General features: G+C 39.2%; 2 protein-coding genes across 3 annotated transcripts; one reads left to right on the plus strand and one right to left on the minus strand.

The window, feature by feature from the left end:
* Positions 1–464: 464 nt before the first annotated feature.
* LOC144635106 (serine palmitoyltransferase small subunit A-like) lies at positions 465–2,561 on the minus strand. The gene is made up of 2 exons (XM_078494183.1): positions 2,418–2,561; positions 465–1,225 (listed from the first exon to the last, which is right to left on the minus strand). The coding sequence occupies exons 1-2, from the start codon at positions 2,515–2,517 to the stop codon at positions 1,116–1,118; spliced, it is 210 nt and encodes a 69-aa protein (XP_078350309.1). The 5' UTR covers positions 2,518–2,561; the 3' UTR covers positions 465–1,115.
* Positions 2,500–11,613, plus strand: LOC144634981 (beclin 1-associated autophagy-related key regulator-like). Of its 2 annotated transcripts, none has more exons than XM_078494030.1 (12): positions 2,500–2,814; positions 2,949–3,011; positions 3,147–3,189; positions 4,762–4,867; positions 5,957–6,066; positions 6,281–6,452; positions 7,078–7,263; positions 7,642–7,674; positions 8,254–8,383; positions 8,747–8,837; positions 9,680–9,759; positions 10,838–11,613. In XM_078494030.1, the coding sequence occupies exons 1-12, from the start codon at positions 2,657–2,659 to the stop codon at positions 11,133–11,135; spliced, it is 1,470 nt and encodes a 489-aa protein (XP_078350156.1). In that variant the 5' UTR covers positions 2,500–2,656; the 3' UTR covers positions 11,136–11,613. The 2 variants fall into 2 exon arrangements, with proteins under 2 accessions (XP_078350156.1, XP_078350157.1); XM_078494031.1 differs by having other exon boundaries at positions 2,501–2,814; positions 4,762–4,843.
* Positions 11,614–14,547: the final 2,934 nt, after the last annotated feature.

The following is a 14,547-nucleotide window of genomic DNA, read 5'->3' on the forward strand; positions in this document are numbered from 1 at the left end:
GGCATACTGGTATAACAGGATTTATTTATCCAATGAGGGTTTAATTTCCAGGAGCGGATCTATAAAATTCGGAAGGGGGTAGAAACATTTTGGCGAGGCAGCAACCGTGTCCCATACCCAAAACAAATTCTCAAAGGACAGTTGGTTTAGGATTGTTTTAAACAAATCCAAGGAAAAGGGGCATAATTTTAACTCTTTAAAACATATTTACTTTCCACTGTGTTTTGTCAGGAATAAGGGATTGGGCCAATGTCGCCCGGCCAGGTTCGATTCTGGCCAGGTACCAAATGTGGGTCGAGTTTGTTGTTGGTTCTTGCCTTGCTTCAAGGGTTTTTCTGCCTCCTAAAAAACGAACATGTCCAAATTCCAATTTGACCTGGATAGAGGACTCGCCTGAAAATCGGCTAGAGCTGTTGCGGCTTTGGTGACGCTCTAGGTTAGGTTCACAATGACAATTCATAAACTTTCATTGGTATTATACAGCAGTACATGCATTTTATTTTATGCAGATTTCTTTATTGCGGTTTTCAGTGATATAGAACTTTGAAATTCAAAATCCAACTAACGGTTGCAATTTTTGCTACTGACAGCCATAATTATGGCGACAGCCAACAAACCATGAAAAACAGAAACAAACAAAATGGATGAAAACCTACCAATCACAACTGATATATGTGCCCTTTTTACTTGGTTGAAGTGAACTTCTGTTTCCTAAGAGGTCCCCTTTGATGATTGATGGCAGCAAAAGTGTAAACCCTTGGTCGAGGATTGAATTTCAAAGTTCGCATATCACTGAAAACCGTAATAAGGTTCACAGCTTGAAATATACAACAGTAAGAATGTTTGCAAAATGGTACATTTTGTTAAAAAAAATTAAAAATTCCTTTCAGGTTTACATTTTGATCTGTGTACAGTTGTTTTTGGATTACTATATTGTGATACCTTCTTGGTCATTTCATTAATCTTTTACACCTCAGTCTATGGATTAGCTTGTCGTTGCACTGTACAATGATGATCTTGAAAATAACTTGATCTCTGAGAGTAGTCTTTGCTTCAGAATGACAGCAAAAATTTCCTCCTCGCATCCTCACTGTCACTGCGACAAAGCCATCAGTCTATGTCTCTTTAATATAACCAAAGTATGTGAGCACATTGTGAATATAAGCTGGTAAATAAGCATATGTTGAGTACACAGACATCCCAAGAATTGTCACCAACGTTGCATCTGTAGCACACAGGTCAAGGAGTATTTTTGAACAATTTTACTGACAATCCAGGGCTGTGCTTTAACGGTGAATGGGTGCCTCAGGTGACTAACTTTTGCATTTGGACAGCCAGATGAACTTACTTCTTTCATACAAACTTTATGCTGAGCACCCTGGATCTCATGGATTGGAAACTTTGGGCTCCTTGTAATTTGACTTAGAGCACAGCCTTGAATCAATGATATAAAAAATTGATGACTGCTTAAGATCTGGAAAAGGTAACAAATCTGTTCCCACTGTTGCATCAACCAAGTGTTCTAGCAACATACATTGACCTGCACAGTGTCAAGTCACACTAAAAAATAAAGTTGTCAGTAGTGGGGACTGGGCTTGCTTGAGTTAAAATTGGTGAACGAATTGATAGCCTGTAAATACAGATGTATTTCTGGCTGGAGAGAAACAACATCCGCCTTCCTAGGCTAACGCATTGACCAAGAAAAGCGACAGCCGGAAATATGTCTGTGTTTGCAAGTTAATGCATTGACCAATGTATGGATGGGATCAGATTCGTTACCTTTTCTAAAGATATCCACAGATCAATCGTACATTTTAATAGGAGAGAGAGGGAGGGGTAGACCACTCTTTTGTCTTGAAATTTTTTATTAACAGGCTCTAAAACTCTGTTGTTTGAAGCCTTTCATTTTTCTCAGAGAATGTTCATTTTTTGTTAATTTCAATTCCTAGGCTGAAATGCCAGCGCACTCCCCAATTTTTCCCCCCTGCATGGATTTGTCCCTGCAAGTGTCTGCCAAATTTTGTACTACAAAGAATCGTACCCTACTACAAATGGTGTTTAAACCGAGATGCTACAAAAGCGTGTTGAGGCATGTGTAATGATGTGTACGGTCAGCTTTCTTAAAGTGCAAGCCGGCCACGGTGTTCAAACACCTTTCTAAGGCGGACATGGCTGGCTGCCTGACCCAGCCAAATTTTACATGTTTTTCTGAAACAAACCTCTCTGTAAGTCAGCAAGGTATATCATCCTGTTCGAAATTTATAAAATACAAGTCTGTGGTATCTAGGACAGCAATATACCGTAAAAATGCAACAGTATAAACTAAAGTCTTATGGCAATTTCAGCAAGCAGCAAAATATACGTACGTGGATTTGCCGAATAAATGGATATTAAAGCAATCTATACCAAAAGGATACTAAATATTGTCCTCTCCCAAGGTTCAAGCATATAGATACCCGTAGTAACTTGGTATTGGTAGTTTTTCAGCGAAATCCATTCTCGAACCTTTTGAAACATGGCGTCTCCCTTTCAATTTGTTTCTTCTACTGCGTACGCCCGCTGACCAACAGACGCACTTTTATGAACACGTAGTAGGTCAGCGGTTCATCGCTAAAACCAAAACTCAGCGAAAAAAAGATGTACAACAGAAACTAAAATGGCGGAGTATTTCCAGGACGAAAACGAGTTAAAACCCTCGATTAGCTCATCACTATTGACCTGTCCTTTATGCAGTAGCAAAAGAAAGAGTTTTACTTGTGATCTGTGCGTTGGAAATGGAAACTTTGGACATTCTAATGGGAAATACAGCGAACGGTACGTATCGACACTTCTTCCAATTGGCAGAATTTGTTTTGTTCAGCTGAAATATGTACATGTAAATACAGGCTTGAGAGTTCTTCTGCTGCTTGTTAGAATTGAGAGAAATTTTCGATCTTCCTACCCAACAGATATGCCGAAAAGTTAAGGAAATTGGAGATTTTAAAGAGGCTTAAAAAAGAATACGAAAAACGGTGAGTTTATGAAATTCACCTCGAATATTTGTACAATATTGTGAGTCATTTGATAAATTTTATAAAATTATTTTCTCCATTTTATTTTAAGATTTTTATAGATAAAATCATTTAATGCTTGTACTGTTTTTTCAGTGCTCTAGATGTGTTAAAAACAAGAGAAGAAACTGAGAAATTGGTTTGTATATTTTTACATATTGAATTTTGTATCCAACGGATGAATTCAGTAAAATTCAGTAAAAAAAAATAATTTACTAAGTAAATTGCCAGTCTAGAGCACGTAAATATCTAGTAAATTACACCTGTAATTATTAAAAAATAATAATGACAGCAGACAAGTGAACCTTAGTACTAAGGTTTTATTTTTCCATTAAGCATTTGTTGAACTTCCAAGTAATGTTTATATTATTTTGATCCTGAATACAGATGTTTGTTTTGGTTTTGTAAAAAGCTAATTGGAAAACATAATAACATCTCTATAGACTGCTTTGTAGTCTGTTTTTCTTTTAATATTCAGGAAAGGGGTGTTTGGTGAGGATTTAAGATGCGTGAGGAAGAATAGGCCTTATCACGGTTTTCGACGCCATCTTGATGAGTAGGCAAAGCGGGTAGAAATTACAGTGTTTGTATGGGAATCCGACAGCAAATATCTTTAACAAAAATTGAATAATATTCTGGACAACTTATGAATTGTAAAGTTAGACACAAGGCAAAAGTTTTTATTTGCCGAGTTTGAAGGAATGTAGCTGGGCTAGAAAGCATTCAGTTACGTTTTTAATTTCCCATACATTTGTCTATAATTTTTCCTGCGAACAGCGTCAATCATGCGGAAAACAATACAGACAAATGTATGGGGAAATTAAAAACATAACCGAACGCTTTCTAGCTTCCAGCTAAATCCTTAAAACTCAGCTAATAAAAACTTCTGCCTAGTATCTTAACTTTACAATTCATAAGTTGTCCAGAATTCAATTTTTATAAAAGATATTTGCCGTCAGTTTCCCATACAAACACTGTAATTTCTACCTGCTTTGCCTACTCGTCAAGATGGCGTTGAAAACCATGATAAGGCCTATTGGACTGAGACATTACTGTCCATACTTCCTTTTTGCATTTGTTTTCCTGGGGATATAAAAACTCTTATCAGACCCTAAGAGAGAAGAGTGACTACCTTATTGTTACTTATTTTCGTGAGCATTAATTTTCGTGGGTTTCAAAAAATCTCGAAATTAAAGACCCGCGAAAATTTATTTTTTATGTTTTCTATTGTATTTTTGGCCGAAATCGTGCAATTTAAGTCCCGCAAAAAATGTCCGTTCCATTTTTGCAAAATTAAGTTCCTGAGAAATTAAGTAACAATAAGGTACAAGTAGTCCAGCTAACATCTCTGCGAAACTTTAGTTTAGAGTGATGTGTGTTCTGTGGGCTGAAAACATCCAACTGCTATTGCAGTATCTTTAAAACCAGTGTTTTTTTTTGTTGGGAAATGACTGCAGAAAAAAATCTTGGAAGATGATAACATCAAGAAAGTACTAACAGTTTTACTGTTCTTTTGATAAATAGCACCCACATTCTCAGAATTCTCCTCAAAATTTCATAATACCTTAAAAAAACTCCACTGGTCTTGCAATGTTGTACTTTTTTCAGACAACATTTCAATCTTAGGCTATAGAGCAAGCTCCTATAATACATCATTGTTCATAAGGTAGTCCCCAGCTGAGAACGATAACCAAATTTGTTCTGTTTACAGAATTGTGAAGTGATCTCCAGCAGACAGAAGGTTTTACTTTTGAGATTGGTTGTGCAGGAGGCAGCCCAAGATCTCAAGTCAGGCAAGGATGGCTTTCTTCTTTCAGGCAAAAATATAATTTACGGCAAGAAAAAAGATGGCAGCTGTAATTACCACAATTAACCAATGCAGCCAATAGGCACATAGAAAGCCTTATTTTTGTGAAAATCATCCTGGCACTAGCAACAAATTGTGTATCGGCTAGGTTTGAAGTATTTTAAACTTTTCTGTATGTTTTTATGAGTGCTTTTAGGGTTTTTGTGCATTGAGAATTATGAGTAAATGTACCAGTCGCCATCTTTTTTGGAGGATTATGCAATATAAATATAAAATTATATTAGTTCTCATACCCTTTTTCAGACCTACCCTTTTGAATCTGTACCCAATTTTGAACAGGATCGTGTAAAATCTGTAATCTGAGTCCCCGATGGAAGTCAATGCCATGACCCTCTCTACAGTGGTTGGATGCTCTAACCACTGGGTGACAGAGATACTCTTGGCAAGCTGGGCCATTTACTAGGTTCATATCTGACATGTGTCCTACACACTGCAGTATCTGTATCCTGTGTGGAGATGGAGGAAAGAAAGATGTAACCATGGCAACCTGTTACCCCTTTTTATTTAGACATACTACATGTAAAGCCTGGGCCAAAAGAGGATGAGAGTCGATGAGAGTTCAAACTCTCACTTTCGTTTGGCATGGAACTCTCATGCACTCTCATCGACTCTCACGCGCTCTCATTGACTTTGAACATGCTCAAATTTTTCATGAGAGTTGATAAGAGTTTTCTCTTGTTAGTTGGCCCGAATTGATGATAGTCGATGAGAGTTGACAAAAACTCTCATGAGAGTCAAGTTTCATCAACTCTCATCCTCGTTTGGTCCAGGCTTAACATGAAGCGCAACCCACTCATGACTTCCAGCTGAAATCAAACCAGCCAACAACAGTTGAAGCTGAACACTTCTCTGCCAAATCGTCATCATGGCTGCTCCTTCCATTTCGATATGGGTTAAAGGCTATTCCATTCTGTGGTGGATAGTTCAACCAGTAACTGATCCATGAAAATAGAAAGGAACACTGAAAAGAGAGAGGCACTGCAAATTAAAGTAGATGTCACTTTTATGTGAAGAGCAATTTTTTATTTTCTTTCTACAGCAACCCAGGCTGTTGGTGAACTTCATGAGTCTAATAACACAGTACATTTGAAGCAAACAGAACATTTAGAAAAACTACAGACCAAGGCAAAGCAGTTGCAACAATATCAGGTGATAACTTGAAAGCAAAGTTTTCTACATAATAAAAATTTCCATTTTGTTACTAAGCCACTTTGGCTGAGTTACAAAAGTTTCCGATTACCCAATGTTTTATTTACATGGGCTTTGACTCATTCTTACATTTGGATTAAAAAATTGATTTTTGGTTTGATTATTTGTTTGTTTGTTATCTACAATAATTTCTGGACTGTCCATCTCTTCACAGACTGATGTAGGAAAGAGCAAAAAAGATCTTCAGAAAGTAATGGAGAATTTGTGCAAGGCTCGCAGAATCAGTATATCCCAGATACAGAAGTACTTGTTTCCCATTCAAGTTAATCCTGTTTTGCAAGTGTTGGGAACTCCACCCTCAAAGGATGATGTTGACATCAGTAAAGGTACATGTTGTGTTTATGATGTCAAGAAATAAAAAAGATGGTTTTCTTTTCTTATATTGCAGTATCTGTAATTTGACTTGCTTTGGCAGGTAGTATAGTGCTGGTGTTTTGGCTGTGCGTAGTTGTTGCCTCAATTATCCTTCCTTTGTGATTCTTTCATTCATGTGATACCTGTCTCTGGGCTTGACTGAGCTAAATTTTGCTAGGTAAATTTAAATTCGTGCTTTGAGAGCCAAAACCTGACATTAAAGGACACTTAGCACATCAAGTAGGCATGCCAAAGTGTTAATATGAGAAGAGTTGTCCCGTTTGCCAGGTTACTCTAGCCTACGTGCCAAGACCAGACAACTCGCATCCCAAGGCAGGTCAAGGCATCTCTCCAGTTCACAAACCTTATATAAATGGTTGTTTGCTGTTTAGCAAAATAATGAAAAAATTAAAGTTTTTTCAGGCGGGGGGGGGGGGGGAGGGGGTATGGGGCAGGGGTTTGCCCTGGGGGTTGGGTGGGATGGCATATAAATAGAGCCTCAGTCTTATCTCAAGAGGGAGAAGAATTGAATTGGAGAGGAGAGATAACTGTTTTGTCATGATTTAGTTGGTTAATTGGAAAATCTTTGTTCTTTAGATATACAGTGTGACATTGAGAGTGATAATGATGATGAGAACCGTGAATCTCAGCTTGCAGAAGCCACACGGACATCTTACATTGAAGGACGCTGGGTGTCTGAAGAGGAGGACGCACGAATGGAGTACTGTATTAATGACGCATACCTACCAGGCAATGGCAACTACTCATCTTACCACGAATGGGGTGTGTATAATAAATATTCTAGCCTGCGTTCAGCCGTTCTTTGCACCAAAAGAAACAACCTCCCGCTCTGGATAAAACCTGTGTACTTCGCTTTAATAAATCATGCATTGTGCTGAGACTTAGAAAGATCCAATAACCTTGTCTCAAATTTAAAATGAAAAACTTGGAGCAAGTTCAAGACTTCTGTGAGCCGTCATTATTTTATTAGGCATCCGGGTTTTGTTTTGGGTCATTTGTGTAAACCAGTCTTTAGCTGAAAAAAAAAAAAAAAGAACGCAAGCAAGCAAAAACAATGACAAACAAAAAACACATAGAATGTCGGTGAATTAGCGGCAACAATACCCAATCATTAAAACCTTTTGCCTGTTTATTTTACAGTCAAGACGCACAGGAATGGCTCTAAAGGTCCAGGTATTGTTTGTCTTAGTTTTCTTTAGTTGGAGTGGTCCTGGTTTGATACTGATAACTACCTTATTGTTACTTATTTTCGCGAAAATGGAACAGAAATATTTCGCGAGACTTAACTTTCGCGATTTGGCCAAAAATACGTAATTAGCATAAAAAATACAATAGAAATCGTTTAGAAGTAATTTTCGCGGGTCTTTAATTTCGCAATTTTTTGAAAATCGCGAAAAATCGCGAAAATTGTCCCGCGAAAATAAGTAACAATAAGGTAGATACTGGCGAATTGTTTGGGCAACCCGAATGAATGCAATGACCTAGCATCATATCCTGTTGTTGCTATTTTCTCATGTTTTTTTTGTTGAGCGCCGGAAAAGAATTATGAAAGAACAGGACGCCAGTTCAAAATGGGAGGTGCGTGGGGGAGGTGGCAGCCCCTCATGCTTCGCTTGCTTCTTTTTCGCTCTCCTGTCTTTTGTGTTGAAAAATAAAGAGGCTATGAACAGTGTAATCGTGATGGAGTATCAATACTTTGTTCCCTTGATTGGAACTGGCATTCACTATTTCTTCAAACTTTCACTTTTGCAGCATCAGACGAAGAAATCTCTGTGAAAAATCCGGCCTTTATGATGAGTGCCGCGCTTACGCACACCTGCCAAATGGTGGAACTCATAGCGTTTTACTTGGACGTGAATTTACCAAAAAAAATAAACTACAGGTATTGTGAACAGATAAATTTGCCCTTTTCCCAAGCGTGACAACACCAGCCTTATTATTTTGTTACAGTGCGGTAGGGTGGGGTCGGGTATAGGGTAGGGTGTGGTGGGTGAGGAAAAATGTAGTGGGGTTGAGTGGGGTGCCGTGAGTTTTGAATTTCTATAAAAGATATTCCAGCAGATCTAAAGCATAAATAGGCTTCTTTTTATTTGATCAGCCTCATGATCTTTGAAAATCGTTTTCTGGACAGTGAATATTTGTGTCTTTTCTTCCACATTAGTAAACTCTCACTTTGTAGCGCAGTGTTGTACAAATTGTGTATTGTATTACATGTAAAGCTAACCCTTGTTGTTTCTCATTGTAGTGAATTTTGTCACCATGAACTCAGTAAAAAGGACTTCAAAAGCGCTGTAGATCGATTAAATGCAAATGTGTTACACTTATGTTTCACGCAGGTGAGGAAAACCTTGTTCCATTATTTTGGCGGGAAATTGAAAGAGCCTTTCAAGGCAATTTCACAACAAAATTTGGTCGAGAAACTTGACATAAGCTGTCATACACCTAACCTTCGTGGCCGTCGTTCAAAGGAGGGGTAGAGAGCACAAAGCGCGATCGGGGATGGGGGTGGGTGGGTTTTTAGAGGATTTTCCCGCGCTTTTTCCCTGTGGTCTCCAAGTCTTTGAAAGCGCGCGGAAAAAACACCTTTGACAGAACAGGATATCAATTATAACCGCCGCCTGGTTAGCTCAGTTGGTAGAGCGCCGGACTGCTGGGCGGGAGGTCGTGGGTTCGACTCCCAGACCGGAACAACACTCAGGGTCTTCAAATAACTGAGGAGAATGTGCTGCCTTTGTAATTACATCTGCAAATGGTTAGACATTCTAGTCTTCTCGGGAAAATGACGATAAACTTTAGGTCCCGTCTCCTGTATCTTCAGTCTTATAACAGGGGACCGGTTAAAGAACCCGCACACTATTCGCAGAGGTGGGCACGAAGCTCCCGGTGTTGTGGTCTGGCCTTTGTGTAGTAAATTACAGTATTTGTACAGCACATTTGAACATATACATATGAAAACGGCGCTATATAAATTTATTATCATTATCATCAGCCTTGTTTCCAGAATCGTTCAAGAGACCCCTGGGAACCAGGTTGGATCTCAATCGGGGTTTGACTTCCCCAAACTTGTAGAAAAGCGAACAGATGGCTCTCTTTTCGGTACTTTTCTTTTAACTACACAAAAAATTCTGACCGTTTCGCCTAGTAATACTATTGTATTCTCTATGGTTGATTTGTTTAGCATGTAGAACCGTTACTGCTTTACCCTAGAAGAACGTTACACAACCTGTACACTTGTTTGAATTCTCTTCATCTTGGACGGTAAGAATGATCAGATATAATTTCTCCTTACAATATCAATACGTTGTCTAGCAGAGATGTAATAGAGAGGTTAAGCATGACGTTTATTTTTCACGCAAACGGCAAAAATTCAACTTCTTCCGTCTGCCGTTTGGCGTTCATACGCGGAAATGAGTAGTTTTGTGTTTGGTATTTGTCGTGAATGTGGGATTTTTCCCCTATTTTTATAAGGGATTAATTGTAGAACTCCATAAAAAAGGTAGCAAAATGAAAGGCAAGCTCGCGTTTGCCGTTTGCCGTATAACGTCATGCTTCATCTCTCTATTGAGAATATAGAAACTCATCAACTAAAGGACACCATTTTGCAGTGTTGGTGCGACCTTAGTTCCGATTGCCTAAAAGCACTCTGCTAATTCCACAAAGCGCTGATGTGTCTCAGCGTCTTATTTACCGACGCTAATACTTAAGCATGTAGTAAGCGCTTTTTGGAGACAATTGTGTTATGTTTTTAGAATGCAATGTTGCGTTGCCTGTGCCGAACTGTTGTACCTAATTTCTGCCGACATTTATTTGGCAACTGTTAAGGAAAAACGTTTGCAAAAGGTTAAGCGTAGAGAAAAGGTCGAAACTGTAAAAGAATCAAAGAAAATATTTTATCAGTAGAGAAAACAAGTGGACTTGGGATCGAGCGGTCCACACTGTATTGTGTTCGTGGTTCATTCTCACAGTGTCTCTCTCCACCCAGGTTTATACTGATATAGGTACCGGCGAATTTAATGCTGGGGGGGGGGGGGGACGCGCATTGGACTAGCATCCTGTCTAGGGGAGAGTAGAAAATCTCCTAGTCGCTTCATCCTACCTAAACCAAACTGACGGTCGACTTGGCTGGAATGTAGATTTAGCCACGACTACAAACTACAAAGACGTCTTGCTTCGCACGCTCAAAGACGTCACAGATTCCACTCGAGATGTAGCTCTGCATCGGTCTTGTGTTTCTGACAGACTGGTTGTCTTTCTTTCCCCTTAAGTTAAGGAACATCATGGAATTCTTCACTTTGGAGAAGCTTAAACATTACAAACTTGTTTTTTTCTTCCTTAGGGGAGGCCCATTTGAGTGTCACCCCGAGTTGATATCGATTAGCAACGAGAACGACGACAGCGATGCCAGTGATCAAACCGACTTGGCTTCGGAAGAAGCGAACAGCGAATCGGACGCCGAATGGGAAAACCTACCCACGAACTTGGTTCTCACGACGGATACTTCTACACACCAAGGATCTTTGTCGCAGTCTATGTCAACAGAAGGCGTTCAAAGACCAGACGAGCCCGCGACCGCTGCTAGCTTAGTTAGTTCAGCGGCTGCTTCTGTTGCCGCGCTTTGGCCGTGGAAAAAATAACGGTGGTTTTATTTTAGGGTTTTTAAAACTGATTTTATTCCGAGGGGTCTTGTTTGCCCGTCAGATCGATATAGTACAAAAAAAAACTGAAAAAGGGTAAAAAACTGAAAAACAAATTTTATTTTGGCTATGTGATGGAATCATTTTCAACTGAATTTGTTCCTTATTTCTTTTACTGTTTTTTTTTTGAGCAAAATAATAGATCTTCCTTTCTTAAACTGAACTACAGTAGAATCCCGATTTCTCGAAACCTCGGTTTCTCGAAACTCTCAATTTCTCGAACCAATTTTCGTCTCCCTTGGATAGTACTTCTCTGTAATTTTACCTCCGATTTCTCGAAGCAATTTTCGTTTCCCATGGAGGTTCGAGAAATCCGAATTGTGGGCGCCGCTTCTTTGAGTGCGGCGCTCGTCATTATTTAACGCATCCTGAATGTACCAAGTACTGGATGTTGAAATTAAAGTAAAAAAGAAAAACACTTTTTTGTAATTCTATTTTAACACCTTATTCACGAGTCATGACGGCCTAGTACTTTCTATTATTATTCAACAAGTAGCCACGATGCCCATATATGGCCAGAAAATCATTGTCATCCGTGATATAACTAAGCATAGATTTTAATTCTCCCTACATTCTCCTTTCCTTAGCCTTTCACCCTACCGGTCCCTGCAAAGTTCTTTTACGCCCACTTCAAGATGGCCGCCACTTACGGTCATCGACTGGTAACTAGTTACCGGTTACTAATTTTAGCGAATTGGGCGAAAATCGCTAAATTAAGCACTCGCTAAAATTTTTCTCGGTCAAATTTAATATTTGTTAAATTTAAGTACGCTCCCCCTCCCACCCCTAAGGAAAACAAAAAACATAGTCGACTTGAAAAAATATTTTAAAAATGGATGTTGGTAACTTTGTTGTTTTTAGCAATGCAAACTTTCGTTCAATTTCAAGTGCGTTTGTTCTTTTCATTTGTCTTTTACTGAACATTTATTTCCATCTTAACTATGTTCATTAAAAACTGCTTTACACAATATCACTATTTTAATATATTTTTTTTTCGGAAAATCGCTAAATTAAATAGTCGCTATATCTTGCTCAGAAAAAAATCGCTAAAATTAGTAGCCGCTAATAATAGTAACCTTGTATGCTCTTACATTGTAAAACATAAAAATGTAGACTTCGGAGTGCAGTCTTTAAGAGTGTCTACTAAAACAATTCAGAGACTTCTCGCCCTAGTTTTCTATTGGTTCGTTTTAAAACTCGGGCTCGTATTCTAATTGTTAAATAAAAAGATAAAATGCGCGCGCTTTTCGATCAGCCGAAAGCAATTGTTACGCACACTGACGTCATCAAAGCGTAAACGAAAGAAGAGGAAATAGTCGAACGCAAAGATGTCTCGTTTTCTTCGTGGAATATCCTTTGAAAGAGCGAGAAACAGTCGATTCGGAGTCCGAATTGTTCGTAAAACAAAGGTGAAGAAACTTGAAGCCGTGAATACTGATGTTTTTCTCGACCTGATGAGCGTGCATGCTGGGGCTAGCGACAAAACTAAAAACGGCGAGGGTTTGGGCAAACGAAGAAAGAAAGCGTTTAGAAGAAACAAAGTCGCGCCAGCACAAGAAGAGCCGCGGCGTACAGCAGTCAGTTACAGCATGGAGGAGACCTGCTATACTGAGTCAACAGAGATCGTGGAGGAAGACGGTAATGTGACATTCAGGACATCAGTCCAGAAGTGGGACACCAAGACGGGAAAAGAAATTAAACTGGGTAAAAATAAAAATGAAGAGTCTTCGTCATCATTCGGCAAAAACCCGTCGTCGTTTCTGAACGTTCTGACTTTGCCCAACACAGACAATTATAACATGTGCAGTGCCAACCGATCAACATTTGGCCTGTCCTTTGATGAAGACGATGTACCCTGGTCCAGTAGCGTCCCCGTCAAGGAGGAAGTGACCGTTAATTTGACGGATGGTAACGCCTGGGCGGAGACCGTTAAACGGACCGAGAAGAAATCGACACTGTCAAGCTTCTTGTCAAAATTTAGGCGTGGGGGACCGAAGACCACCAAGGTCCGCAAGATTCGATTGTAAATGACTTGGCGAGCTGCGCTGTTTTATTTATTACTTATTTAATTTTTATTTATCTATATTGACTATATTTTTTTGCTGGATTTAAGCCGCCTTGATCAAGTTCCCCTTTTAAAACCCTCTTTTCAAAGAACCCTTTGTAAGATCCTTTTCCAAATAACCCTATTTTAAGACCCCTTTTTAGACTTTTTAACCCATTGGCGCCTGAAAAGTTTTGAAAAAAACTTATTTTTTGGACAGTTTTGACATTTTCTTATCAGATTGAGCTAAATCTGCTCCAAACTACTCGAAACGGGATTTTCAACATAAATGTACGCCTTTCTTTCCACTAGCATCGCGATTTATGGCATTTTTGTTCGGGCTTGCGCAAAACTCAATATTTGAAGAAAGTGCCCAACTACCTTTGGGGTTTGGTTTTTCTATTTTTTTCTTGGTTTTTTCCTTTTCTTCTTTCCTTGCCTTTTTTGCGGCAGTTGTCCTCCACTTTGGAAAGACCTTTTCCTCCTGCAGAGATTGAGTATAAGTGATCAAAGTTAATGATGTCAGAACTCGTCACGGCCGGTTTTGACCGGTTCAGGCGCCCATGGGTTAATTAAAGCACCCTTTTAAAACCCCCTGTTTAAAAACTCCTTCCCAAGACCCCTTTTTAACCACCCCCCCCCCCCCTTTTCAAATCCCCTTTTAAATCCCCCTTTCCCTAATTTCACTTTTTAAACCCTTTTCCTAGCTAGACCCTCATTCAAATCCTTATCTAAACACCCCCCCCCCCTTAAATCCCCCTTAACAAAGGCCATTAAAATTCTGTGAATTACATTTTCTTGCTTGGTTTGCTCGATCGCCTATGATTTACATTGTTTTTTTTTTGTGTGTGTGTCTAAAACTAAGTAAGCTCGTAATGTGATCGAAGAAATAAAATTGCTTTTGGTGGTGGAGTTGCTGTGTTTCCTTGGTGCTGCTCTGGGAACGAGGTTGGAGTGTTGTGTGTTTGTGTTGTTGGAACAAAGTCGATCACTATACCGTTGAAGGCACAAAGACCGCACAGCAAGAATTTGAGAAATGGTGGGGGAGGGGGGGGGGGGGCAACGAGGAAGCGTGAACAAATTAAACTAGGGGGTGTGGGGGCTACTCCCTCGTGAAAATTTGGATTTTAATTTCACTTAAATCAGTGGAAAGCACATTGGAAAATAAAAAAAATAAACGTTCAGCGTTTAAAATTTTGTTGTTGAAGTATTGCTTAAAAGGACAAAATACTGCATTAAAGAAAAGTTGCTCCACAAAACAATCGATAAAAACACTCACTGTCTCAAGAAATATTAGCTGCGCGGCCA

This window comes from Oculina patagonica, chromosome 13 (genome assembly GCF_052425735.1).
Source record: "Oculina patagonica isolate OP01 chromosome 13, crgOcupat, whole genome shotgun sequence".
NCBI lineage: Eukaryota > Metazoa > Cnidaria > Anthozoa > Scleractinia > Oculinidae > Oculina > Oculina patagonica.

Coding starts and splice junctions, on each gene's coding strand:
- LOC144635106 (XM_078494183.1), bottom strand. CDS start 2,517: ATGTTTCAAAAGGTTCGAGAATGGATTTCGCTGAAAAACTACCAATAC. Junction 1,226..2,417: donor TTGGGAGAGGACAATATTTA/GTATCCTTTTGG, acceptor TGTGTGCTACAG/ATGCAACGTTGGTGACAATT.
- LOC144634981 (XM_078494030.1), top strand. CDS start 2,657: ATGGCGGAGTATTTCCAGGACGAAAACGAGTTAAAACCCTCGATTAGC. Junction 4,868..5,956: donor GGATGGCTTTCTTCTTTCAG/GCAAAAATATAA, acceptor TTCTTTCTACAG/CAACCCAGGCTGTTGGTGAA. Junction 7,675..8,253: donor GAATGGCTCTAAAGGTCCAG/GTATTGTTTGTC, acceptor TCACTTTTGCAG/CATCAGACGAAGAAATCTCT.